The sequence below is a fragment of the Danio rerio genome, chromosome 4 (genome assembly GCF_052040795.2).
Source record: "Danio rerio strain M-AB ecotype USA chromosome 4, GRCz13ab, whole genome shotgun sequence".
NCBI lineage: Eukaryota > Metazoa > Chordata > Actinopteri > Cypriniformes > Danionidae > Danio > Danio rerio.
The window spans coordinates 34,137,233-34,165,194 of NC_141024.2; the positions used below are offsets into that span (position 1 = coordinate 34,137,233).

The 27,962-nt window shown below is 43.8% G+C and overlaps 2 protein-coding genes across 2 annotated transcripts in view; one reads left to right on the plus strand and one right to left on the minus strand.

The window, feature by feature from the left end:
• Positions 1 to 27,962, plus strand: part of LOC101886704 (zinc finger protein) — an 846,922-nt gene that overhangs the window by 135,828 nt on the left and 683,132 nt on the right. The window lies entirely within an intron of this gene.
• LOC110439606 (NACHT, LRR and PYD domains-containing protein 3-like) lies at positions 573 to 27,922 on the minus strand. The gene is made up of 13 exons (XM_087248483.1): positions 27,853 to 27,922; positions 27,382 to 27,487; positions 26,999 to 27,093; positions 26,622 to 26,756; positions 25,469 to 25,582; positions 23,096 to 23,200; positions 22,041 to 22,125; positions 14,363 to 14,558; positions 12,046 to 13,813; positions 8,118 to 8,291; positions 3,907 to 4,080; positions 2,900 to 2,946; positions 573 to 2,187 (listed from the first exon to the last, which is right to left on the minus strand). Exons 3-13 carry the CDS (start codon positions 27,046 to 27,048, stop codon positions 1,664 to 1,666), a joined length of 3,372 nt encoding a protein of 1,123 aa, XP_087104609.1. The 5' UTR covers positions 27,049 to 27,093; positions 27,382 to 27,487; positions 27,853 to 27,922; the 3' UTR covers positions 573 to 1,663.

Genomic DNA, 27,962 nt, shown 5'->3' on the forward strand with positions numbered 1-27,962 from the left:
ATTCCTCTTTAAGTCAAAATATGAACTGAACTTGTCAATAGTGTTCATTTAACATTGAGCGAATGCTAGTTGCTTTACCCATTGAACATTCCAGTGATTATTTATAAAACATTTTACTTACCACAACTTGCCTACTGCTTGACATGGATAACCCGCTGATTTACTGTGTCATCGCTGCAGTACAAACGGTCCTACATCCTCTTGACACTCTGCTGCAGCCAAGGCATTTTATACTGTCTGCACAACGGCAATACAACATGCAATTTAATAAAAGACTTATTAAAAAAACTGTATATGTTCTTGCATGATAAAAGACAACACATTTAATCATATATATATAATGACTCCTGATGAATGAGAGTGATCAGACATTTACTGAAGCATTATTAATGCACAGTTGTGCTGGTGAACATCAGTTAATGCACTGAGAGTCAACAAGAACTAACAGAGAACAACTTTACTGTCATCAACTAACATGAACAGATCAATAAATACTGGAATAAATGTGTTTTTATTGTTCAGTTCAAGTCAAATCATGAAGAAGAAGAAGATCAGAAGAGCAGAAACAAACGTCACACTTCATTTCTCCTTTATTCATTGAGCTGCTGGATTTCTCTACAGTTGATTCAAGATTTGACAGAGATTCAGACAGGATTCAGACATTTCCATGTTCATCATCACATTCTAATATCAGCAGTGGATTTGACATTGACTTTTATTATTTGTGCTCAAACAACAGAGAAACAATGAAGAAGATCAATCTGTAGACAAGAATGAGCTGATCTGAACACAGCAGCATCCTGGAGGACACTTCATCAACATCAATGATGACACTGATGAAGACTGAGACACACACACACAAACACACACACGCGCACACACGCACACACACATGCACACACACACACACACACAAACACACATATGCACGCACACACACACACACACACACATGCACGCACACGCACGCACATGCACACACACGCACGTACGCACACACAACAGTGAACACATACACACACACACACACGTTCTCTCACACACACACAACAGTGAACACATACACACACACACACACACGTTCTCTCTCTCACACACACAACAGTGAACACACACACACACACACACACACACACACGTTCTCTCTCACACACACAAACACACACACAAAAAAACAAGCACACACGCACACACATAACAGTGAACACATACACACACACACGTTCTCACACTCGCATGCAAACACGCACACACACACAAACAGACTCTCACACACACACATGGACACACACACACACACACACACTGTCTGTCATCTACACACACAAATACAAACACACACGCACGCAAACACACACACACACACACACACACACAGACTCTCACAAACACACGCACATGGACACACACACAAACTGTCTGTCGTGCACACAAACACAAATACAAACTCTCACACACAAACATAGACACTCTCACACTACACATGCACGCACACACACACAGACACACACACGCGCTCTCTCTCTCACACACACACACAAATAGACACAAACACAGACTTTCTCTCACACACACACACTCTGTCACACACACAGACACTCTCACATGCACACACAACACAGCTGCTCCTGCAGAGGATTCTGGGTAAATCTCTCGTCAGTCTTCAGCTCAGTTTCACTGATGATCCAGAATTAAGCCAGAACCCAGCACAGAGCGGCTCAGTGAATGTGGTCTGGACTGAGTGGATGAGGCTCATTGTGTCTCTATAGATGTTGTAGAAGATCAGAGTTCCTGCACTGTGATCCACAAACACTCCTATTCTCCTGCTGAGCCACTTCACTGGGAGATCAGTGCGTGTGTCATTGTGTCTGAATGTGAAACTGGAGGAAGAGCAGAGCAAACTCCAGGACTGAGCATTATGTCCAAACCAACACTCAACACTTCTTCCCTTCCTCCTGATGCTCTTATATGACACTGATATAAACACACCACCTCCACTCCAGTCAATCTCCCAGTAACAGCGTCCACACACACTCTCTCTGCACAACACCTGACGATGATCATCAAATCTGTCTGGATGATCAGGATACGGCTGATTCTCTCTCACACACTTCACCTCTCTGTTCTCCTCAGACAGAATGAGTTGAGTATGTGCTGTGTTTGGATCCAGAGTGAAGAAACAGACATCTGAACACAAGAACACACACATTTACAACAGCAGCTGTGTGTGTGTGTGACAGAGGGAGTGTGTGTGAGTATGTGTGCGTGCATGCGGGCATGTGTGTTGTGTGTGTTTGTGTGTGTGTGAGAGAGAGAGAGAGAGACAGAGAGGCGTAGTGTGTGTGTGTGTGTGTGCATGAGTGTGTGTGAGAGAGCGAGAAAGAGTGTGTGTGTGTGAGAGAGAGTGTGTGTTTGTGTGTGTGTGTGCGTATGCGTGTGTGTGTGACTGAGGGAGTGTGTGTATGTGTGCATGCATGGGGGCGTGTATGTTGTGTGTGTGTGTGTGTGAGAAAGAGAGAGGGTGTGTGTGTGTGTGTGTGTGTGTGTGTGTGTGTGCATGCGTTCACTGCTGTGTGTGTGAGCGTGAGAGAGAGAGAAAGTGTGTGTGTGTGTGTGTGTGTGTGAGAGAGAGAGAAAGAGGGTGTGTGTGTGTGTGTGTGCATGTGTTCACTGCTGTGTGTGTGTGTGTGTGTGAGCGTGAGAGAGAGAGGAAGTGTGTGTGTGTGTGTGAGAGAGTGAGTGTGTGTGTCTGTGTGTGAGAGAGGGTGTGTGTGTGTGCGCGTGAGCATGTGTGTGAGAGTGCATTTGTGTGTGAGACTGAGTGTGTGTGTCTGATTGTGTGAGTGTGTGCATGTGTGTGTGTTTGAGAGAGTGTGTGTGTGTGTGTGTGTAGTCCTACATTTGTGTGGTCCTGCTGTAATCCTCGTCTCTCCTCCATGATCCAGACTGTAAACACACACAGATTCACATTCAGTCAGTACACAAACATCAGCTTATAACACACACACACACACACACACGCACACGCAAACACACACACGCGCACACACACACACACACACACAATAAGACATGTGGAGTGTGTGCTGAATGCTGGATTGTGATTGGCTGATCTCAGTGCATTAATAACTGCAGTAAAACAACATGAGTGTGTGTGGAGCTGTCAAATCAGCTTCTGAATGACACACAGAGCTTTTAGATCAGATGTGGAAACAGAAAACAGAATGGAAACACAGAAACAGACAGATATAAAGACTGAAGGATTCATTCAATGATCAATTGACAAAAGCGCAGCACAATAATAAAGCAGAATTCAGTGTTAAATGACTTGAAATATGATGGAGATCTTCATCTTCTGTCAAATGCCTCTTCATCATCTCCAAACAGACTCAGAACTCAATCATTCTGAGCTGAGAGTGTGTGATTAGTGATATGAGACTTGCTGGAATCATTCATTCACACATTTACACATTCACAACTGTGATGACAAATCTGATTCACTGTGGAGCTCAAAGACAAACACTAGTACTGTGTGTGTGTGTGTGTGTGTGTGTGTGTTATACTATACATCTTGTAAATGCAGATATTTAAATGTTTTTTAACCTTTAAGAAAAGTATATTTTCAGTTTTTGTAATAAATGTACATTTGTCATGAATTCTTCCTGCAGTTAAGTGTGTATAAAACACAAACAGACGATTGAGAAAATAGATTAAACCTGTTTGTTGTCTGAAAGCAGGGTGATTCTTTAATTAATTATATATCATATGGTCAGATATTCTTGGCCAGAGATTATTCAGAGGGCTGTCACATTTAAGTAAAACTCACAAAAAACAAATAAATGAAAATGTCTGTCAGGAAAGAGTTAAGAGCATTCAGTGCTACGACATCAGTGCTGCTCCACATACTTGAGTTTGTCCAGTGTGTAGTTTGGATCCTCCAGTTGTTCAGAGAGCAGCTTGACTCCTGAATCTCCTGGATGATTGTAGCTCAGATCCAGCTCTCTCAGGTGTGAGGGGTTTGAAGTCAGAGCTGAAGACAGAAAACCACAGCCTTCCTCTGTCACCATACAGCCAGACAATCTACAAACACAGCAATAGTCCACATCACACAGTTGGACAATCACACATCTCTTTGTGTTGTGAAGATGCTGACTGCTGTTTCTGCTCATGTCAACAGCAGTGATGAACACACACATCCTGATCAGCTCTCCTCATTGATCGAGCCCTCGCATCAGCAAACACACTCACTCACACACTCAACAAGGACTCGACATCATCTGTAGAAGTTTATATCAATATAAGCAAAATATTACCCCAGCACATTTGAGCTCTGCATCTGGTAAGACTTAAGGGCTGTTCACACAGAAGTGTTGAATGTCGACACCCACAGACAGACACAACCTGGTAAAGTTTTCAAACAGTGAACTGAGACTGCAACTATTAGTGTAATCTATATTAAAGCTCTTCAAATATGATTTAGATTTACAGTAATTGTTTTTCATGTTTAAATCTGATTTATTCTTGTGTTTAAAGCGTTTGTCATTCCTCTACTTCAGTGTCTCAGACTCATTCAGAAATGATTATTAAATGCTGGATTAATGCACAAGAGAGTTTGGCGAACACGTTTTACACCATTTCAAATATATATTATATGTGCGGCTGTATAAGTCACACACAGCGCTCAGCATAATGGAGGACAGCCCATTCTGAAAATCAAGACTTTCCTTCATTTCTCAGTCAATATAGGCAGTGTATTCTGCTGCATTTAAACAGAACACATTTATTAAACTGATTTATTTATGAACATCATATTTTAGTCACCAAACATATTCAGAAATTGAAAGATAATGCAATTAAATTCAGGCTAAATATTGAGAAAAAAAAATACAAAAATACAAAAAAAAATAAATAAATAAATCCATTGTTTTGCTTTTCTTGATTTTTCCTCTTATTGTAATTTTGTTTTAAATTTTTTTCTATAAACACATAGATTTGAGTGTGCTAGTTTTTGGACGTTATCTTAAGTTATTTTGTTAGATGAGCTCCAGATTTGGCTAATCTATTGTATATGCACAAATATAATACTGTAGAGCTTCCTATTAAACTATGAATGTAAAAGAGAGATTAGTGAGGGCTGTACTTATATATGCTGAGCACTGTATATTGTTCACCCAGAGTGTTTACATGGTCACACAGCAGTAACACAACAAGCATTGAGTTTGGGCTAGCTTCTGCAGATGGACATTGCTGTACACTGCCCTTGATGGGTGAGTGGGGGAGTGTCTGTTGTCTCTCAGGTGTGAATTATTCATGAGCATTGTCACTCACACATACAGCTAAGATCACCCAAAACACACTTAACAAAATGTAGATCATTGTAATGTTTTCTCTGAATGAGCGAACAGAATAATTTCACATAATTGTGCAGTAAATATTCTAGTCTACAAGACTGCTTACTCTAAACCAGGGGTCTCAAACTCGCGGCCCGCGGGCCATTTGCGGCCCTCAATGCAATATTTTGTGGCCCGCGCCGACCGCTGTACACTGACAGAATCAGCGGAGCGGGGAGAGAGAGCGCTCTCGCTCCGCTGATTCTATCCATACACAGCGGTCACTGGCATTCCCCGCCCGCCGTGTAAACAAAGGGGCGGGGATGCCGGTGGCGTCACCACGTACCCCGCCCCTTTGTTAGACGCTGTGACGGGAACTCGCGCCGGCCAGAACCAAGGTAAGCTGTTCCCGCCCCTGCCTGCCACTTAGATACCTAGCTACAGCCTGCATCTTACAGGGCTCGAAATTGCGACCATTTTGGTCGCATATGCGCCCGAAAATTAATCTATGCAACCTCATAATATATTTGGGCGCATTAGTGCGACTGCAGATAATGGTTGTAGTGCGACCTGTTTTGATTTTTTGTAAAAACGTGCTAATCGCTCTTCCCTGCCGCTATATTGGTTCATATTAGCTGTCAATCACTCAAGCTATTCCGCTGTCAGATGACAGGGAAGGAGCTTTTACGACCATGGGAAATGCAAACGGCTGAAGAGTAAAAACTTAAAGCACACAGGTTTGCAAACCCCACCTAAAATTGAGGTGCAGATGAGAGCGATCATGACACGTCACGTGGTGAATAATGATCCGCCAGCTGAGATCAATCGAGTACGCGCTTCTTGGAGAAGGCGCCCGAATCTCCATGCGTCGCATTCACTGCGTGTTCAGCGCAAATGTCCGCTAAAAGTCAAATTTAATACTGTACATATCATCGCCAAAGCAGCTCGCCTTTACTTAGTTTACACTGAAACTGCGGCTCGTAACAAAGAGCGGTATTGCGCCGGTGGTATACGCAAGAATCTTGCGCTGCCTGCTCATAAATTGGGTCGGCTGACTCGCCTGCTTTTCCACAAACATGAAAAGACAAAAGACTGAACCTTTAAATTGACACAAACTGAAACCAAAACTTTTAAAGAGTGATAGAAGTGAGACTTTACTTTCTTTCTTTTGTCTATTCTTTTTTGAGGTGTATATTATTATTATTTTTATATACTGATGACTGCTTTGCAGCTTTCAGCATTGAATTGAATGATTTATTATAATCTTTTGTTTGTTTTGTAGCAGAAATATTATTTATTAAATTGACATGCATATAAAAACAGCAGCACAAAATCAATATTTCTTACTGCAATGCTTCATTTTTGTTTGATGCAAACTATACAATTATTTTTCATAAAGTAACAGACTTTTTATAGCAGATAACCTACATTCATGCACATTCAAGGCAGTATCATAATGAGAAATGGAATTCATTGTTATTATTATTGTCATTTTCATCATCATTATTTTCTAAGGCCTAATTATTAGACATTCATTTTGGAATTATTGCACACAAATATCAATGTCTTCGCAGCATTAGTTGGATAGTTGTTTCTGTTTTTTGTCAGTCCTATTGATGTTGTTTTAAAATACAATAAATCCTTTAAAAAGCAATTTGCAGCAGTGCTCATTCAGTTTTGGCGGGTGCTCCTAAATTTTTTCTGGTGCTCCTAAATTTATTTTGGTGCTCCTAAATATTTGAAGTTGTAAGCACCGGTGCTACCAAGTAAAAAAGTTAATTTCTAGCCCTTTCTTATATATATATATTATAGGTAGATACAGACTGGTACAGACTGATGTGACTGGAGTGGGGTGTGGGTATTTTATTTATACATATATACGCCTTTTTTTTAGGTGAGGGAATGGAAGTTTTGAGTGAGTTCCCCCACTTTTTTCCCTAGGACTTGGCCTTTTTGGGAGCACATATTTGTGTGAGAAGTTATTCTCCACCTTGAACTTCAATAAGTCAAAGTACAGGTCTAGACTTAATGATGATCATCTTCAAGCCATACTGAGGGTCTTAACTGCTTCCGCTCTAAAGCCAAATGTGGTTCAGATTTGTGAGAAGAAGCGCTGTCAAGTCTCTGGCAGTAAGGAGTAGGCAAAAGATGCCATGTTCAGAAGAACTGTTCATAATCTTCACTCAATGTTCTATTAATGTTCAGGACACTTCGTGTTCAGAAGAAATAATTAAAACTGTTAATAATGACATTTGAGGACTTTTTTTTGTGAAATCCCTTATGCGGCCCAGCCTCACCCAGACTTTGCCTCCTGCGGCCCCCAGGTAAATTGAGTTTGAGACCCCTGCTCTAAACTCTTGTTCAGGCACATTCAGTCTGGTTTATGGATCTTATTTCAGCTACATTTTTTCTCTAAAACCAACTAACCACACATAATATTTATTTCGAAAAAAAAAACACAAGCATGTACATCAATATTTCTCACATATTATTGTAGCTCAGTTTGTGCTGAATACTAATAAAACACATGTTGGCCAGTTCTGTGTAATAAGCAGCTGAAATCAGCACAGATGTCAGGGCATGTCAAAACATCTCAGGGGTCCCAAAATCACCTCAGACCCCTGAGGGTTAACTACAGGTATAGTATGAGCAGTGTGAAACACAATCACTGATAAACCATAATTCCTGTTATCTGGGGTTTAGTATCACCCAGGGTTAACATGTTCAAGCATGTAGAGCTCTAATATGAAACTGTCTGTAGTTATTGTAGAGTGGAGAATCATTTACCTCAGTGTCTCCAGTTTACAGTGTTGACTCTTCAGTCCATCAGAGAGAAGCTTCACTGCTAAATCCTGCAGGTCATTGTTACTCAGGTCCAGCTCTCTCAGCACACAGTTTGAGGATTGTAAAACTGAAGACAAACTCTTACAAGACCGAACAGTGAGATTACAGAACTGTAGCCTGTGTAGAGGACAAACACAATATGTATGTGTTGATCTGGTGTGTTTAATAGTCTGAAGCACGTCTGACTGTAGTGACTGGTTTAACTTCACTAGTTAGTGAGCACATCTGCTGATTTTAGCTTTAAATAGTATTAATGTCGATAAAACACAAATGGCTTCCATCAGATGTTCCATTAGCCCAACTCTTTATGTAACACCTAACACTGCAAAACAGGAATTTTTAAAATTGTTTTATTTATTATTATTTTAATGAACAAACCAATGACAATCTTCTGTAGCATCTTTAAAAGTTGCATCTCAAAGTATTTTTCAGAATAAAGTGAAAGATGCATATGTGACAGAAATAAAGAAGATATATAAATATATTCATTGTTGTTTGCTGTTTGTGTGTTTTTGTTTCTAAAGATTCCTCCATGTCAGTGATCAGGACTGTCTGCTCTGTATTCTTGCCTGCAGTTTCTCAGGCTTATCCAGCCATGTCCACCGTTTCAGTTGTCTCTAGTACAGCAGTTTCAATCTTCTCTAGTACATCAGACACAGTTTCTAGCGCAAACAGTATGTTGTAGTTAGGACATAAACAAGGATGTCAACAACGGGAAATGCTGTTTGGCACTGCAAACAATTAAGCCAAAAATTCATATTTATCCATCAAACCGCTGTAAACACACACAATATTCAGCAGCGCTGCAGTGTCTCTCTATGCGGACGCTTTTCCTGCATTCTACATCTCAGATAACTAACACTCTAAAGATATGAGAATGTTTCATATGACTCACACACGCTTATTCTGAATATATGTGACAGACTCTTGTCAGATGATATTTTAGAGAGCAGGCGTGAGCTTCAGCTGTATCCTCTGTGTCATTTTCTGTCTGATTCAGGCTCACACTGATACGGCTAACAGCTACTCTGACTGATAGGATTTACACAGTGCAAAAGTGTGTGCTTGTAGAGCTGTGACACTTTTCCTGGTGACGTGGAGCCGATCTGCAAATCACAGCACAATACGTTAGCTGACCAATCAGAGCCTCTTAAGGACGGGCCTTTCAGAGGAACTAGGACATATGACATTGTTCTTCATGTTAGCTGAGTAGCTGTATGTAGTCAAAGTCAGATATATGAAAAATAAGCTGATTTTCTACAAATGAAGCATGAGCACACATCGCATTGCATTCTATCAACACAACCAAGCCTTAAAAACACACTCTAGACCCCCCCCCTTTAAGGACATCCAGGCAGTCTAGAGGTGTTTGAAACCTCCAGAAAGGTGGGCTCGCATCATCATGGAGGGTTTCACCAGCTCCACTATAGCTCTGTGCTCCTGCTGTTTATCCTGATCAACTCAACTCAATTTATTTCTAGAGCACTTTCAACCAACCACAATGGCTACCAAAGTGCTGTACATAAAACACAAAATACAAGCAAACATACAAGAAACCAAATACATCAACTCACAACACACGAGTAAAAGCTGAAGAAAATAAGTGTTTCAGTGACCTCTGAAAACACTCGAGAGTTGGAGAAGTTCTTAAGGAGAGTGGAAGATCGAGCCAGAGTCTTGAAGCTGCTACTGAAAAAGCTCTATCACCTCCACATATCAAGCGTGATCGTGAAACTTGCAAATAGAGTCGATCCTTAGTGTGAAAGATCTCACGGGTTGGTGTGTATTAATTACCTCAGAAATATACTCAGAGGCCATGGAGGGATTTACAAACATACAGCAGTACTTTGTACTGAATTCTAAACTGGATCGACAGCCAGTGTAGAGAAACCAGTACAGGTGTAATGTGCCTTTGCTGTATGTGTGTGTGTTTCTCTTGCTTGTGTTTTCTGCTCTTCAGCTCTGCCAATATTTTTGTGTATGGATTTTATTTAACATTAGAACTGAACCTAGATCCACCTCTTGCATTTGTTTTGCCTGCCTGCACAATTAGAAGAAGATATAATAAAAAAGAGGGTTGCATGGCGGTTCAGTGATTAGCACTTTCACCTAACAACAAGAAGGTTGCTGGTTTGAGTCCCAGCTCCAGTTTCCCCCACAGTGTGAAGACATTTGGTATAGGTGAACTGAGTTAACAAAACTGACCATAGTGTATGAGTGTGTGTCTGTGTCATTGTTACCTGATAATTATCAGTATAGATATGAGTCAAAATAGACAGAATGGAGAAAACATCAGTGTGATCATTCCACTCCAGTCCAGAAAGGACTTTAAGGGCACTATTTTGACAGTCCATGCGCAGAGCACAAAACGCAGGGCGCAAACGCTTTCAGGGCGTGTCAGAACGCATTTTTGCTCATTTACGGACGGGAAAATGCGCTTTGCATCAAGGCGCATGGGCTAAAAAGAGTTTATTTTCTTAATGAGTTATATATGTGTTTTGAGAATAAACCAATTAGAGTCTCATCTTCCATTAAGAGCCAGCTGCATCGTGCCAAGAGCGCATTCGCTATTTAAAGGACACAAAGTATGTCTAAGTGGAAAAAATAAGGTTACTCCCTCAAGCTAAGCAGGGCTGAGCCTGGCCAGTACCTGGCTGGGAGACCACATGGGAAAACTAGGTTGCTGTTAGAAGCAGGGGACTTTGGCCAGGACACCGGGGTTACACCCCTGCTCTTTATGAGAAGTGCCATGGGATTTTTAAAGACCACACAAAGTCAGGACCACAGTTTAATGTCTCATCAGAAAGGTGGCGCCCACTGACAGTGTAGTGTCCCCTTCACTTTCACTAAGGCATTAGGACTCATGCAGACCACAGGATGTGCGCCCCCTGCTGGCCTTACTAACACCAAACACTATTAGCTATTGACCTACATGGTAGGAAAAACAACTGGTGTGTAAGTCAATGGTTACAGGTTTCAGTTTTCTTCAAATTATCTTCTTTTATGTTCAACAGAAGAAAACAAAGTTTTAGAAAGGTTTATATCCATAAAGAGTGAGTAAGAATTAGTAAATTCACTTTTTGGGCAAACTATCCCTTACACAACCACTGCCAAAACCTGAACCTGAATGTTATTTATAAAGCACTAAAACATTACATAATGAACAATTATTATTGTATTTTGCAGTTTAGTTGATATCAATATTGTTCATGTTCATTAACATGATGTCATGTCATTTCTTATTTTTATCCGCTTATCCATGGCCGGGTCGCAGGGGCAGCAGTCTTAGGAGAGAACCCCAGACTTCCCTCTCCCCAAACACTTGCACCAGCTCCTCCGGGTGGATCCTGAGGCATTCCCAGGCAAGCTGAGAGACATAGTCCCTCCAGCGTGTCCTGGGTCTTCGCCGAGGCTTCCTCCCGGTGGGACAGATGCCCGAGCCAACTCAGCTGACTTCTGCTGTTCAGTGTTTGAACTCTCAGCAGTGAAAAGTAAACCACACTGAACTGAACTAAACTGAACTTCAACACAAAACTGAACCGACACTGTTCCAGTTTACTATGATCTTCTACGTGAAGCTGCTTTGACGCAGTCTACATTGTTAAAGTGCTATAGAAATAAAGATGAATTGAATTGTCGATGTGGAGGAGCAGTGGCTCTACTCTGAGCTCCTCCCATATGGCAGAGCTCCAGACCCCGTCTATAAGGGTGCGCCCTGCAACCCTGCGAAGCAAACTCATGTTGGCTGCTTGTATCCAAAATCTTGTCCTTTCGGTCATGACCTAAAGCTCATGACCATTAACATAATATACTGTATTATTTAAATTCAGGAAATGTCTACTTCTTAGATGAAAGAAGGACGTTGACTTACAGAGCTCTTTTGGAGGATTTGATGACTGCTGATAGTCTGATGAGACACTTGTCTGATCTCTGGAATTTCTGAAGCTCAAACTCCTCCAGCTCCTCCGCTGAGGTCAACAACACAAAGACCAGAGCAGACCACTGGGCAGGTGAAAGGCGAGCAGATGACAGACTTCCACTACTGAGGTGAGACTGAATCTCTTTCAGCAGAGTTTGGTCGTTCAGTTCATTCAGACAGTAGAACAGATTGATGGATCTCTCTGGAGACAGATTCCCTTCAAGTTTCTGCTTGATGAAGGCTATTATTTTATTTTTGCTCTGGTCTCTGTCATTCCGCTGTGTCAACAGGCCTCGTAAGAGTTGTCGATTAGACTGGAGAGACAGACCGAGAAGGAAGCGAAGGTAAAGATCCAGATGTCCATTCTCACTTTCCAGAGCCTTGTCCACTGCTGTCTTCAGCAAATCAGTAATGATCTCATCTCTGCTTTTTTCTGCTTGTGTCTTGTCTCTGTCTAGAATCAGATGTTGATAAAGGGCTGCAATGAACTCCTGAATGCTCAAGTGAAGAAAGCAGTACATGGTACCAAGAATGATTCCCGTCTCCTCCTTAAAGATCTGGGTACACATGCCTGAGTACACCGATGCCTTATAGACGTCAATGCCACAGTCTTTCAGATCGCTCTCATAGAAGATCACATTGTTTCTTTCCAGCTGCTGGAAGGCCAGTTTCCCCAGTGAAAGGATGAGGTTTGGATCCCAGGAGACATCTGCTGTGTTTTCTCCATCATACTTTCTTCTGCTCTGCTGGATCTGAAAGCGGAGAAAGTGTGTGTACATCTGTGTCAGAGTCTTGGGAGATTCCTGCAGTGTTTCAGCATGAGCCCTGTGTTTCAGTTTCAGTATGTTCTGGAGAACAGTGGCTGAAATCCAGCAGAAGACTGGGATGTGGCACATAATAAAGAGACTCTTTGACTGTTTAATGTGATCAATGATTTCTCTGGCCTGATTCTGATCTGTGAGTCTCTTTCTGAAGTACTCCTCCTTTTGGGCATCATTGAATCCTCGTATCTCTGTCAGCCGGTCGATACAGTCCGCAGGAATCTTACTGGCAGCTGCTGGTCTGCTGGTGATCCAGATGAGAGCAGAAGGAAGCAGATTTCCCTTGATGAGATTCGTCAGGAGAACATCCAGAGAGACTGCTGAAGATACATCACGACACGTCTCATTACCAGCAAAGTTCAGAGGAAGACGACATTCATCCAATCCATCAAGGATGAACAGGACATTGAATCGTGTGCTTCTTGTAAGGTTCAGTCCTTTAGTCTCTGGGAAAAACTGAGTTATGAGGTCTTTTAAACTTTGTCTTTCTTTCTCCTTTAAGTTCATCTCTCTGAATGGAAGAGGAAATATGAAGCTGATGTCTTGATTTTCTTTCCCTTCAGCCCAATCCAGAACAAACTTTTGCACAGAGACTGATTTCCCGATGCCAGCAACTCCTTTTGTCAGGACAGTTCTGATCTGCTCGTCTTGTTCAGCTGCTTCAAACAAATGTTTGCATTCAACCTGTATCTCTAGTGACTGATGACGTCTGGAAGCAGCTTCAATCTGTCTGATCTCATGTTCAGTGTTGACCTGTTCACTCGCACCCTGAGTGATGTAGAGATCTGTGTAGATCTTATTCAGAAGTGTGGAGTCTCCTTGCTGAGCAATTCCTTCAAACACACTTTGATATTTCTTCTTCAGGCTACATTTAAGCTGATTAATGAAGAACAGCTCGCCTAAACACAGGAGCAAAGAAACACAGAGATTTAGTCTTGACTTATTTGTAAGTGTCAGTCTGACAGATCGCCATGAGTAGAGCCAGACTGAACTTTCAGACATTTTTTTTGCTATTTCTGAGGAGAATTTTGTAAAATATCTGCAGATTACTGTTGAATGATTTTGGGAATATCATAACTTTGGGATTGTCATAAATAAAAACTAAATATATAAAATAATAAATAAAAAATAACACCTTTTTAACTTGTAAAATAATAATCTTCAACAATATGTAATCTTTACAATACAAATCAAATTAGATCCACTTAATTGCCATACAAGCACAAGTCTCTCATATAACAGATCTACTAAAGGACAGAAAATATGACTTTACCAACTGCACTGTAAATAAATCATATGAACATTTTCATATTAGGCAACAATATTACTGAAATTAAATAAAAACTGAATAAATAAAAATGCACACAAGTAAATAAATAGACTCAATGATGGGCTAAAAATCTGTGTAAATCTGCAGGTTTGTGTGGGTCTATCCATGAGTCTCTTACCCTGTAGAGTATCAGCAGCTTGATCTTGCTTCATTTCTCTCAGGAAGAAGAGTGTGAGATCAAGAGCTGCTTCTGTGATAATGCTTCTGTTCTCATTAAACTCCTTTACAAACTCTTGTCTGTTTTCTTCTTGTAAGATTTTCTTAAATTTCTCCAGTTCATTCTTCAGAAATCTGATCATTTTACTCTCAAGATTCTATGATTGAAGAAAAGAGAAGAACAACATTTAACCAAAAGATTCATTCACACACAGTTGTTTATCCACAAAATACTCAATAAATGAAAATACTGCGACACAGCACAAACATGACAGCTAGAAGTATCACACACCAGACGCACACATTCACATGTTATTTAAAATGAAACTATTCAGATGGTGAAACAGAATATGAAGTGTCCTGAGTCAGAGCTAGGCACCCTAATAGAAATCTGTGTGTGGCGGTGCTGCGTTGTGTGGTGCCAAGTGGCACATCCGGTGTGTGAGCCCCTTTACATATCACTACTGCTAAATGATTTCAGATATTTCACAGCTACAAAAGACAAAAATCACACCAAAACACAACACAGTCTCTGAGTAAGATGTTTAAGTGACTAGTCCAACACACAATGTAGTCCTGTTTTAACCAGGTCATCTGTGTTTATACGTCTATTACACTGATATATGGAGGAATTGACGCTGGTCTGTTGATTTATCAGAGAGTAATGCACACCTGATATATGATGTCAATCTCCATAAAAAGAGCTGAAATACTCATTTTGATCATGCTGATGGGACAAACACAGATCTGAACAGTAAAGGTTATTATCATTTTTATTTGTGTACATTCATAATCACAACTAAACTATATGTTCATGTAAAATGAGTGAAACTGACAGGGAGTCGTTTCTCTCTCTGTGTCTTCTGTCAACATGACTGGCAAACATGTCAGAGAAAACAGCTGAATCTTCAGGAGCAAACTCATTTAGAAAACAAATGCTCTTTATTTTAGAAATCTGTATGAAAAGAGTGCAAAGCAGAACTCTGAGCTCATCAGCCGGCTAATCACATGACGAGTATTTTAAGAGTGTTTTGTGACCATCCTGAAATTACAGAGTGTGTTTCTATTGGGGACTAATTCATCATCTCCTCCCGTCTGTATCTACTGGGCTGTTTGTCGTCTCCAGTCTGCATTTCAGAAATGTGTTAAATAAGACCCTCCTCACCTCACGCCTCCAGTGCACACAGGGCATAAGGGGCGTAATATTAAAATATTCATGGTCGTCAAAATTCTTCCAATATAACGGGCCAATGAATGAAATTAATTGGCAGCGTAAGCTTGCGCAGGTGTGCGGCATCTGCAATTATCTCAGCATATAAGCACACCTGAAGCCAGCAGACGCCATCCTTTTCGCTTCAGATCCTTTCTGAGTGAGTCGATGAGGGTTCCTCTTGCTGATCAGCACTTCAGAGCGAACGAGTGTGTCTCCCGGTCCAGAGTGGGTCTTCGCGGTGGCAGACGGTCGAGCTGGGTTTCTCCCTTGCCTGCGGTTCTTTGGGTCCGGTCCTCCAGAGCGGTGCGTATTGTTGCAACTTTCCTAAAAGAGCAATACAGTCGTGCAGCACGTCCTTTTCAGGATGGCGCTCCGACTGTGCGTTTCTGGATGCGGGGGTTTCCTGGCTCCGGATGATGGACACGATCACTGCATTGCATGTTTGGGGGTCCAGCATGTTAATGCGGTGCTCGCGGGCGGTTCATGTCGTCATTGCGATGCCATGACCGTTGACCATGACAGCTAAGATCGCGGCTAACTTTCGCAAGAGAGCGAGCCACCCCAGTTGCCTCCTGTTCTAAAAAAGCAGCGGGCGCTCGGGCAGATCTGAGAGTTTCAGCGGGAGATAATCCGCCGCCCACGGGCTCGCGGACCTCTCGCTCCTCACGGCGCTCCATTCAAGCTACGGGTAGTGGGAGTGATCCGTCTAACCAGATGGTAGCTCTCACACTCGCTGACACGGAGATCAGATGTCCTCCGCGGCATCGGAGGGTGGGCTTTCACTGTCCGACGAAGATCCGGACCCGCTCGCCCCCTCCGGGCAGGTGAGCACTGTCAAATCGGATCCTGAAGCGGACATGTTAGCCGTGCTTTCCCGGGCTGCTTCGGCCGTGGGGTTGGAGATGGTTTATCCCCCAGCTCCGCGGCCAGACCGACTAGATGGGTGCTACCTAGAGGACCAGAAGGCGAAGCCTTCGAAGCCTCTCGTCCCCTTCTTCCCGGAAGTGCACAGTAGGCTCACGCAGTCTTGGAGGGCACCTTTCTCTGCCCGTGCTGCGTGTGCCTCCGCCCTCACCGCCCTTGACGGCGGAGCTGCCAGGGGGTATAAGGCGATCCCGTCAGTGGAGCGCGCTATCGCGGTCAATCTTTGTCCGCGCGGCGCCTCTACGTGGTGGGGTTTGCCCCGCCTCCCGTCCAAAGCCTGTAGGTTGTCTGCCTCCCTCGGAGCCAGAGCTTATAAGGCTGCGGGCCAGGCTGCTTCTGCTTTGCACGCGATGGCCACCTACCAGCGCTACCAAGCGCAGGCGCTGGCCGAGCTGCACGAGCTGCGCACCGCGACCGACTATGCTCTTCGGACTACTAAGTCCGCCGCGTGTGCGCTGGGGAGGACGATGTCCACACTTGTGGTTCAGGAACGCCACCTCTGGCTAAACCTGGCTGATATGCGCGATGTTGACAAAGTTCGCTTTCTTGACCCGCCCATATCCCAGGCTGGCCTATTCGGCGACACCGTCGGTGAATTCACCCAGGAATTCAAGGCGGTGAAAGAGCAGTCGGATGCGATGGGCAATGTCATCTATCGGCGTGGCCGTAAGCCCGCTCCGCCCGCCGAGCCATCCACCTCCGCTGTTCCTCGCCGAGGGCGCCCGCCAACGAGTGCTGCCCCGCCCCCGTCTGCGCCTGCGTGGCGTACACCTCGAAAGCAGGCAGCCCCTCCTGCCCAGGGCGCCGTTAAGTCCGGTAAACGGACCGCGAAGCGTCCCTGAGACAGGCCATCCGGAGAAGAGGAAACTTGCTCTTTCCCCGCTGGAGGGCGGGGCCCCGATAACTACGGTACTTTTCAGTGCCACCAAAACATCAGTAAAAGAGCACTTTTTCCCTTCCCCGGATGTGACTGCACGAGTTCTGCCAGTCCGGGACGCGCTACCTTCCGGCTCGCAGACTCTACGTGCTTCGCCAGTGGCTCACGAGCGCTGGGGGGACGGTCTCCCTTCCCTCAGCCCTCCAGCCCCCTCTCCGGAGTCAGGGTGCGGAGCCAGAGCGAATCGCTCTCCTCCAGCTCTTCCGCGGGACCCTCGTGCTTCCCAGATCAGCACACCCACTCCGCGCTGCCCCACCGCTGGTACGTCAGCGATTGTAGCGATGACTCCATTAGCGAGGGCTCTGCCTGCCTGGTTAGCGCGGGCCAGCCCCTCGCGGTGGCTTATACGCACAATCAGACTCGGTTACGCGATTCAGTTCGCGAAACGGCCCCCCAAGTTTACGGGCGTGTATTTCTCCAGGGTCAACCCCCTGTCCGCCCCTGTCTTGCGAGAGGAGATTGCTGCCCTCCTGGCGAAGGGTGCAATCGAGCCGGTTCCTCCAGCCGAGATGGAGAGTGGGTTTTACAGCCCATACTTCATCGTACCCAAAAAGAGCGGTGGGTCACGGCCAATCCTAGATCTGCGCGTTTTGAACCGCTGTCTGCACAGGCTGCCGTTCAGAATGCTCACGCAGAGGCGCATTCTCCAATGCGTTCGTCCTCAGGATTGGTTTGCAGCCATAGATCTGAAGGACGCGTATTTCCATGTCTCCATTCTTCCACGCCACCGCCAATTTCTGCGGTTTGTGTTCGACGGTCAACGTGGCAGTACAAGGTCCTCCCCTTCGGGCTCTCTCTGTCTCCGCGGGTCTTCACCAAACTCGCGGAGGGTGCCCTAGCGCCCCTTCGGCTCGCGGGCATTCGCATACTCAATTATCTCGACGACTGGCTGATTTTAGCCCACTCGCGGGAGCAATTGATTGTGCACAGGGACAAGGTGCTTCGGCATCTCCGCCTACTGGGGCTTCAGGTCAACCCAGAAAAGAGCAAACTCGCCCCCGTGCAGAGGATTTCTTTTCTCGGGATTGAGCTGGACTCGATCACCATGGTAGCGCACCTCTCCGAGGAACGCGCTCGCCTGTTGCTGAACTGTCTGAGGGAGCTCGACAGCAAACTAGTGGTCCCACTGAAGTTCTTTCAGAGGCTCCTGGGGCATATGGCATCCGCAGCCGCCGTCACGCCGCTCGGGTTGCTCCATATGAGACCACTTCAGCACTGGCTTCACGATCGGGTCCCCAGACGCGCATGGCACGCGGGCACACACCGGGTCTCGGTTACTGCGCTGTGTCGCCGCGCCCTCAGCCCTTGGAACGACCCCTTGTTCCTACAGGCCGGTGTGCCTCTAGGACAGGCGTCCAGCCATGTTGTTGTTTCAACAGACGCTTCCAACACGGGTTGGGGGGCCGTGTGTCGCGGGCATGCAGCTGCGGGCCTGTGGAAGGGTGCCCAGCTGCATTGGCATATCAATCGCCTAGAGCTGTTGGCAGTGTTCCTCGCTCTCCACCGCTTTTTACCGGTGCTGGAGCGGCAACACGTGCTGGTCAGGACGGACAGTATGGCGGCGGCGGCGTATATCAACCGCATGGGGGGTATGGGCTCTCGCCGCATGTCTCAGCTCGCCCGGCGTCTGCTCCTCTGGAGTCACCCGCGGCTGAAATCGCTGCGCGCCATTCACGTTCCAGGCACGCTCAATCGTGCAGCCGATGCGCTCTCACGACAGCTGTTACGCCCTGGAGAATGGAGACTCCACCCCGAGTCTGTTCAGCTGATATGGGCGCGATTCGGGGAGGCCCAGATCGATCTGTTTGCTTCCCCCGAGAACGCTCACTGCCAGTTGTTTTTTTCCCTGACCGAGGGCTCTCTCGGCACGGATGCACTGGCCCACAGCTGGCCTCGGGGCATGCGCAAGTATGCGTTTCCCCCAGTGAGCCTGCTCGCGCAGTTTCTGTGCAAGGTCAGGGAGGACGAGGAACAGGTTCTGCTAGTTGCGCCCCTTTGGCCCAACCGGACCTGGATATCAGAGCTCTCACTCCTCGCGACGGCCCTCCCCTGGCGGATCCCTTTGAGAGAGGACCTACTCTCTCAGGGACAGGGCACCATCTGGCACCCTCGCCCCGATCTTTGTAACCTCCACGTGTGGTCCCTAGACGCGAGGAAGACTTAGGTAACCTACCGACTGCGGTAGTTAATACCATCACTCAGGCTAGAGCCCCCTCCACGAGGCGCGCCTACGCCCTGAAGTGGAGTCTATTCACTGAATGGTGCGTCTCTCGCAGAGAAGACCCCCGAAATTGCCAGATTAGTGTTGTGCTCTCTTTCCTTCAAGAGAAGTTGGACAGCAGGCTGTCGCCCTCCACTCTCAAGGTTTACATGGCCGCCATCTCCGCTTATCATAGCGCGGTAGCTGGCGGCACCGTGGGAAAGCATAACCTGGTCATCCAGTTCCTTAGGGGTGCTAGGCGAATTAATCCATCTCGCCCCCCTCTCATGCCCCCTTGGGATCTCGCCCTCGTTCTCACGAGTCTGCGATCCGATCCCTTTGAGCCACTCGAATCAGAATCTCTAAGATTTCTGTCCCTGAAGACAGCTCTGCTGGTTGCGTTGGCCTCCATCAAGAGGGTCGGGGACCTGGAGGCATTTTCGGTCAGTGACTCGTGCCTGGAATTCGGGCCGGATTACTCTCACGTCATCCTGAGACCCCGCCCCGGTTATGTGCCCAAGGTTCCTACCACCCCCTTTAGAGATCAGGTAGTGAACCTGCAAGCGCTGCCCCCGGAGGAGGCAGACCCAGCCCTTTCTTTACTTTGTCCAGTTCGCGCTCTGCGCATTTAAGTGGACCGTGCTCAGAATTTTAGATCATCTGAGCAGCTCTTTGTCTGTTATGGCGGTCGGCAGCAGGGAAGTGCCGTATCGAAACAAAGATTATCCCACTGGATTGTGGATGCCATTTCACTCGCTTATTCGAGTCGAGGTCAGCCGTGTCCCCCGGGAGTACGTGCACACTCCACTCGGAGCGTTGCATCCTCTTGGGCGCGTGCACGCGGCGCCTCTCTAACAGACATCTGTAGAGCTGCGGGCTTGGCGACACCCAACACATTTGCAAGGTTTTACGATCTGCGAGTGGAGCCGGTTTCCTCAAGGGTATTAGGTAACCCTTTGGTGATTGAGGAGACAACTCGGTAGGGTGTTGAAACATGCTTGCTGCGCCATTCTCCCTAACACGGAGGTACGTGCGCCTTTTTATCTGTCAGTAAAGTTCCCCGTCAGGTGAGCCCTGCAGATTCCTCCGTGGCCCCCAGCACTGACTCAGCGGAGGAGTCACTTGCTGGCCCACTACGTTGTAGGTCTGCCCGCTGGTCAGCCCGCGTTTTGGGTATAGGTGCCTGCTATGCGTGATCCCCACTAGGCGATCCCATATGCTCATTCCGCCACGCTTAAGTCCCCCCCCTGGGCGGACCCGTGTCTTCCCTCTCCGCTAACCACGCTTTTGCTATGAGTACTCCCCCTTTTTAGGGCTAGTCCATATGTAAATTCTGCCATCTATGCCCCCTTGGGTAACGGATGGCCTCCGCAGCGTCCTCCCTATCGGGATTGCACGCTTCCCAACGTACTGTCGTATTTCCTAGAATTATCTAGATGCTCAAGACTTCCCAAAAAATATATCTAAATCCGTAAAACTTCTGTTGAAGTAGGATAAATTAGGGCCAGGGACACGTTGGAGGACCGCGCCCCCCATGATGTGGGTGCGTCACGCTTGCTTGACTATCTCCTCATCGGGGGTGTTGGTAAGGTGCAGTCATTATGGCGCTTTCCATACTTCTCCCATTTCATGGCACTGAAGTTCCCCAACCGAAGGGGAACGTTCGAGGTTACAGAAGTAACCCTTCGTTCCCCGAGGAGGGGAACGGAAGTGCCATACTCCGTCGCCATAATGACTGTCCCTTAGCTGTTTGAAAGTCTCTTCAGCTTAAAAGGATGGCGTCTGCTGGCTTCAGGTGTGCTTATATGCTGAGATAATTGCAGATGCCGCACACCTGCGCAAGCTTACGCTGCCAATTAATTTCATTCATTGGCCCGTTCAATACTCTCCAGACAAGCGGCTTCTGATCCGAATCCTCCCATTTCGTGGATTCAATCAATCCACTCTATGGCACTTCCGTTCCCCTCCTCGGGGAACGAAGGGTTACTTCTGTAACCTCGAACGTTCTGCATGGCTCAAAATAAGCTGCTGCATGAATGAATGAGATGATGAAAAATGATGAAGATCTGCTTATGCTTTAATGTGTCCTTTCTGCAAGTGATTTAATATTACTATTACAAAAGTCAATCCCTGCTGATAATGTGATATGAAGAAACGGCATGCATGTCTAGGGCAACATCTTAGAAGAAGCAGAAAAATTTAATCATTCCAGAAAGACATACTAATAATATCTTATTATTATTATTATTATTATTATTATTATTATTATTACATAAATAAAAAAAAGCAAAAAAAAAGTTTTGATAACTAGAAAGCAGCTTTTTGTTATTTCACTGATTTTATGACTCAAAACGAGATTTTCTTACCTGGAAGATGGACTGGAGATTGTCTGTGAAGCTCTTGTGTCTCCTGTGAGTCTCGTCTCCTGGATCTGCTGACTCATATTCAACACTGTTAACAGATAAAACTACTGTAATAATAAAGAGGCAAACACATACAGATATTCAGTCATTCAATCATTTTCCTTCTGTTTAGTTCCTTATTTATCAGGAGTTGCCACAGCAGAATGAACCACTAACTATTCCAGCACATGTTTTACACAGCGGATGCCCTTACAACACCTATACACACTCTTTCACACACACTCATACACTAATGCCAATGTAGTTGATCAATTCCCCTATAGATCATGTGTTTGGACTTGTGGGGGAAACCAGAGCACCTGGAGGAAACCTACGCCAACACGGGGAAAACATGCAAACTCCACACAGAAACACCAACTGATCCAGCCAGGACTTGAACCAGTGAGCTGCTTGCTGTGAGGCAACAGTGCTGACCACTAAGCTACTGTGCTGCCCCCAAATACAGACATATATCTTGCAAACACTGAAAATAAACAACATTCTGTAGAGCCACTGCTGCGTCACGTAATAAATCTAGATGAGAAACCACACACAAAACACACGTTACTATTGAGTTCAGCAACTGAAAGACTTTAGAAAGTAGCTGTAGACAGAAATATTATATGAATAAATATTTAATTTACAGTTTATTATTACACAAAACTTTTAAGCTGCAACAGCTATGATTGTTTATCAAATCTGTATTCAGACACATTTACTGAACAGTTTTAGCTGTAAACATCTTTTATATCCACAAGTAAGGAAACGATGATGAAGAACTTGAATTGAAGTGAATCATCTCTCTCTATATATATGTGTGTGTTAAATTGACATGGAAATATTAAATTATGATTTAATGAAAAATAATCATAAGATCAGAAACTAAATCTGCCATCAGGAGTCTGTAAATGTCTTAATGAGCCACCAAAGTCATTCAGGAAGGGCTCTCTCTATTGGAGTGTTCAAATAATATGTTCAAAATAGTCCATGTGTGAGCAATAACATAAAACACTGAATACCTTTCAGCAGATGATGGTGTTTTCTCTCTGAGGTCTGGTGGATACTTTTTTGACCGGTCACTCTTTAGAGACACAGAGCTGGACACACATGATCCTGATCTCACACTGAACACACAAACACACCAGAGGGAAATGAGCGTCACAACCTGCTGAATACAGTTTCATCCTAAATCAATATCTCTCTCGCCCATAATTATTTATCAGATGAAATGTGTCAAGGCTCGACAATAAGGGCTGCCCGATGGCCCGGGGCCAGCATGCGAGACACTCTGGACAGTATACATAATAGTTACTGACCCGATCAGGCCAGTGCTGCCTTGTCACTAAAGTTTAATTTGGCTGAGACTGTTTGTCAATTGTGTGCAAATACAGGGTGCTTTCACCCTCAGGTCTGCATCAAAAAAAATTTGTCCGAGATCCCCAGGATGAGACTGTCTCGGTTCAATTGAGCGGATCGATTGTAGTGAGAAAACAAAACGATCCAACAAAGTAACAAACCAGGCTGTATCACAGTGTATTATGAGTGTGTAATATTAGTTTAGGAAAGTTGACCAAAATTAATCTTATAATATGGTGTATTAATCCTGTTGTTTTGTTCATTTCTGTACTGACACTTTGACAAAAAGATCCACATTCATCTGCTTCATGATCTGACTGCAGTCAGGCTAATGTGATTATTATGTTGATGCATCAAGCAAGAACAAGAAGTGAAATGTATTTTCAAACTAGGTTTACAAATAAAAGAAAAATACTAAATATTGACTGTACTATAGACTGATGTAATGAACCTGTTTCTAAACTTAGGCATTTTCAACTAAACCACACATTAAACAATTCACTTTATTTAATCTAATCAGTGTATTTAATGGAAATTCATTTTTAGATAAACATGTGTAGTGGAAACTTACAGCAGAAACAGCGGAGCACCTGACGCACGTACAGAATGGGCCTTATTAGGATTTGACCTTGCAAGCAGTACAAACTAGATAGAACAGTGAACACACTTTGCTTCAGTGTCTCATTCTGTAGAAACTGTCGTCAGAATGGGCAGTATTAGGGTTTGACCTTGTAAGCAGTAAAAACCAGATAAAAGGGTGAACACACTTGACTTCAGTATCTCACTCTGCAGAAACTGTTGTTGCTGTATGACTGTGACCTTCTTTGCAAAGAATAAAACTTCAAAAAGACATTCCGAGTAAGACTTTGTTTCTTGACCACAGAGAGTGCCTCTTTAAAGAAAATTGCCACTACAGTGTATTTAAATTTAATCTACTAATTTAATTAAACATATTGTCTGTAAGAACAAGAAGTGAAATGCATTTTAGAACTGGGTTTACAAATAAAAGAAAAATACTAAATATTGACTGTTTAGTATTTGTATTAGGTATTTTCAACTAAACCACGCATTAAACAATTCACTTTATTTAATCTAATCAGTGCATTTAAATTAAATGTATTTATTTATTTAAACATATCTTCTGTAAGGGTTACATTCCTGGAGCTCACCTCAGTCACTGTCATTAGTTGTCATAACTTTATTATTATTATTTTCAAATCAATTTAAGGTAATAGATGCACATTTCAGAGGCTGTGCACTTTATGGCAGGGGTGCAATTTTTGGCATAACACCGCTTCATCTGTTATTTCTCTCTATAATGTAAGCCTGTAATGCAGAATTCTAGCCCACATTTTTAATAGATTGATTAATTCAATAGACAGATTTTTACAAAACTTGACAACTGAAATGAGGCCATGCATGAGAAAGTCTGACCGCTCTGATTTATGTTTGGTGACGATGTCTGTGGGTGTCAAAATTAAAGTGCACATTTTTGCTTATAATATACATGTCGATTTTTTTCCAAGTTTAGTTTCATCAATTGTAAACAAATCATTTTTAAATTATCAGTTGTATTTAAAGAAAGGTTATGCTGAACAAAGTGTGAGTGTACAATTATGTTTGGCTTTTGACACTAAGAAATAGCTATTAACTTATTTTTTTGGGTGGGGCCAGTGAACATTTCGGCAGGGCAAGTACAAATCTGAACCACTGACCCAATCGGGCCACTAGAAAAAATCCTTAGCCTTGAACCCTGTGTGGTGTGTTTGTCTAACAGAACTTGTTCATTTATCTTGTCTAAAATCTTTCTTTTTATCACAAACCCTTTTGACTGACTATTGTAAAAGCCTGTAAACTCACTCTAGTAACTCTAACAGTTTGAGTATTAATACTTTAGTCACTTAATACTACTTCAGTACTTCACTAAAATGTCTTGACTGGACTGTGGGAATAAAGTGTAATAATGTCTGATCTTCTAGAAACACAGGATTATATAAATGCTGCAGTGTGATCATGTGTGTGTAGAGATGATCTACCTGACAGCAGGTCGTGTGTTTTCACTCTTAAATGCTATTGGTGGATTCATAGACGCGTCACTCTTCATAGACACACAGCTGGGCTCTGCTTCTGCTCTCTTCCTCTTACGTGAGCTAAAACAGAGAAGATTAAAGTTGAGCGCTGCACACACTGCACAAACCTGATATTAATCATTCTTCATTTACAAAAACACTTAAATTAATTTCCTTTATATTTGAACAGAAACTGCCTGAATGTGGAAAATATCAGCAAACACAGATCAAGCCTCATTTCTAGTAGAGAAAGCCCAACAGAAATGCAGCACTATTAGAGCAGATTAGAGCTGAAACTAATCATCAAATCACTGAATGAAGTCCACAGTGTAGGTGTGGGAGGAGCTTAATCATGCAGGCGTGTCAATCATCATCACATGACTATATAAGCAGCAATATAAACTGCACTGTGTCAGCTGACTGTTATTCCCGCCTCCAGCAGCTCCTCTTACCCTCCTCCTCATCACTCAGTCTTCAGAAGGTCACTCATTGGGGGTTTGTCTGCAGAGCTCCAGTCTAGACTTTGAGGACAGCAAGACAAGTTCATTCACCATCATCTATCATGACTGAATGAGCAGGAGAACTCGAGAAATATCGATTCTAGAAACCAAATGTGTTGATCAGCAGCATCTATGAGGCCAACACAACATGATGATGACTGCGCTTCAGTGAAAACAGACTCAGATCAGAGGAATGGCTGATCAGTACAGCACAGAAACAGCAGGGGAAAGTGTGCAGGAAAAGCCCTTTATGGCAGGAGATCGGGAACACTTTAGTTTAGCTCATAATTCATACTATTAACTACCGGCTTATTATCTGTGGAATGTGAACATATGAACTGCTCATTAGTAGTAATACAGTATGATCTTATTATGGATCCCTAACCCTACCCAAAACCTAAACCCACCTTCTACCTCACTAACTATTAATAAACCGCTGATTGGTTTGTTAACACCATTAATTGTGGCCTGAAGTGTAAAGCGGAGATCTTCAAGCACTATCCTGCAGAGCTCAGATACAACATCTAACATCTGAAACCCAACAGATCCACAACACTAATTACCTGATTCATTTATTATGAAAATACTCATCAGTTGCAGATATTAAAGAGATGATCTACCTGACAGCAGGTCCTCTGTTTTCACTACTAAGATTTGTGTTTTCGCTCTTAAGATTTATTGGTACACCCATAGACTTGTCACTCTTCATAGACACACAGCTGGGCTCTGCTTCTGCTCTCTTCTGATGAACTGAACTAAAACAGAGAAGATTAAAGTTCAGCGCTGCACACACTGGAGTCAACACACCAGATTTATTCAACATTTCATTATTAAAACACTGTTTAAACAGCACTTTATCATTTTCATAATTATTGTACAAAAACTTGCTGTCTGTGTGCGCTAAATATTCTGACAGATTAAAAACACAACTAACAGAGAGTAAATATAATATCCTGTAGAAAATAATCATATGAACTGTCAAGTGTAGGCCTAATACCTGCATCTTGTAGACAAATCCAGATCTCCAGAAGTGTGTGTGTCCTCCATAATGGATCTGAAGACTTTGATCTTCGGCAGAAACTCTAGAAGAAACTGATGAACAAACCCATACAGGTAAAGTTGGTTTTATATTCACACATTTGTTCATTTAGAAGATTTAGAATTGTTTACCATTTTACTTTGAATATTCGATTGGAATTAGCATGCAAGTGTGACTTGAAAACAACATTAACACTGTTTATTTGACTGTGAACAATGTTGTACTTTGATAGTCATTGGCTGCTAATTTGATTTCGCTATTTAGAGTTTGCAAATAATACTTTTATGAAATTATATTCTTAAGGGGAAAGTCTGAATGTGTGAATATAAAACCATCTTTACCTCTATAACAATCACAGATCTCCAGTCATTGATCAGCCTTCATAATTCAGCTGAGGAATAGATCAGCAGCTGAGACACTCAAATCCAGAAGCTCATCACGAGTAAACTAATGAAGAATCACAGCGTCATCCATTTGATTAGGATTAAAATATAATCTTACATACAGATTTAAATAAAGCTCACAGGTTTTGTCAAGACATTAAAGATTTAAAGCTGTTCTGCGTTGTAAATGGTGGATTCTGTCTGTTTAAAATGGCGACACAGCAACTAAACACTTTCACTTTCGTTTCTGAAGGAGCGGCAGCTCATGAGTTTAGCAAAAAACAACCGTCACAAACACTCTAAACTGAGCAGAGAAGAGTCAAACAGCTGCAGGGTTATCAAAGCACCTGCGGAGTCACATTTTACAAGGGTGATTTTACCTCAAGCAGTATAAACACTGGACACAGACAAGACAGAACAAACACATACCTGGATAACCTCCTCCTCCTCTTCTTCTTCTTCTTCTTCCTGGTGTTTATTGGCGGTTCGCATTCTTATCAGAGCATTACCGCCACCTACTGTGGGTTATGGATCAGAGA

Excerpts from the sequence above, each read along its gene's own strand:
- LOC110439606 (XM_087248483.1), bottom strand. The coding sequence starts at position 27,048 with ATGGAGGACACACACACTTCTGGAGATCTGGATTTGTCTACAAGATGC. Across the intron at positions 26,757-26,998 it reads GATTTGTCTACAAGATGCAG|TTCAGTTCATCAGAAGAGAG; the intron begins GTATTAGGCCTA and ends TCTCTGTTTTAG. Across the intron at positions 23,201-25,468 it reads AACACACGACCTGCTGTCAG|TGTGAGATCAGGATCATGTG; the intron begins GTAGATCATCTC and ends TTGTGTGTTCAG.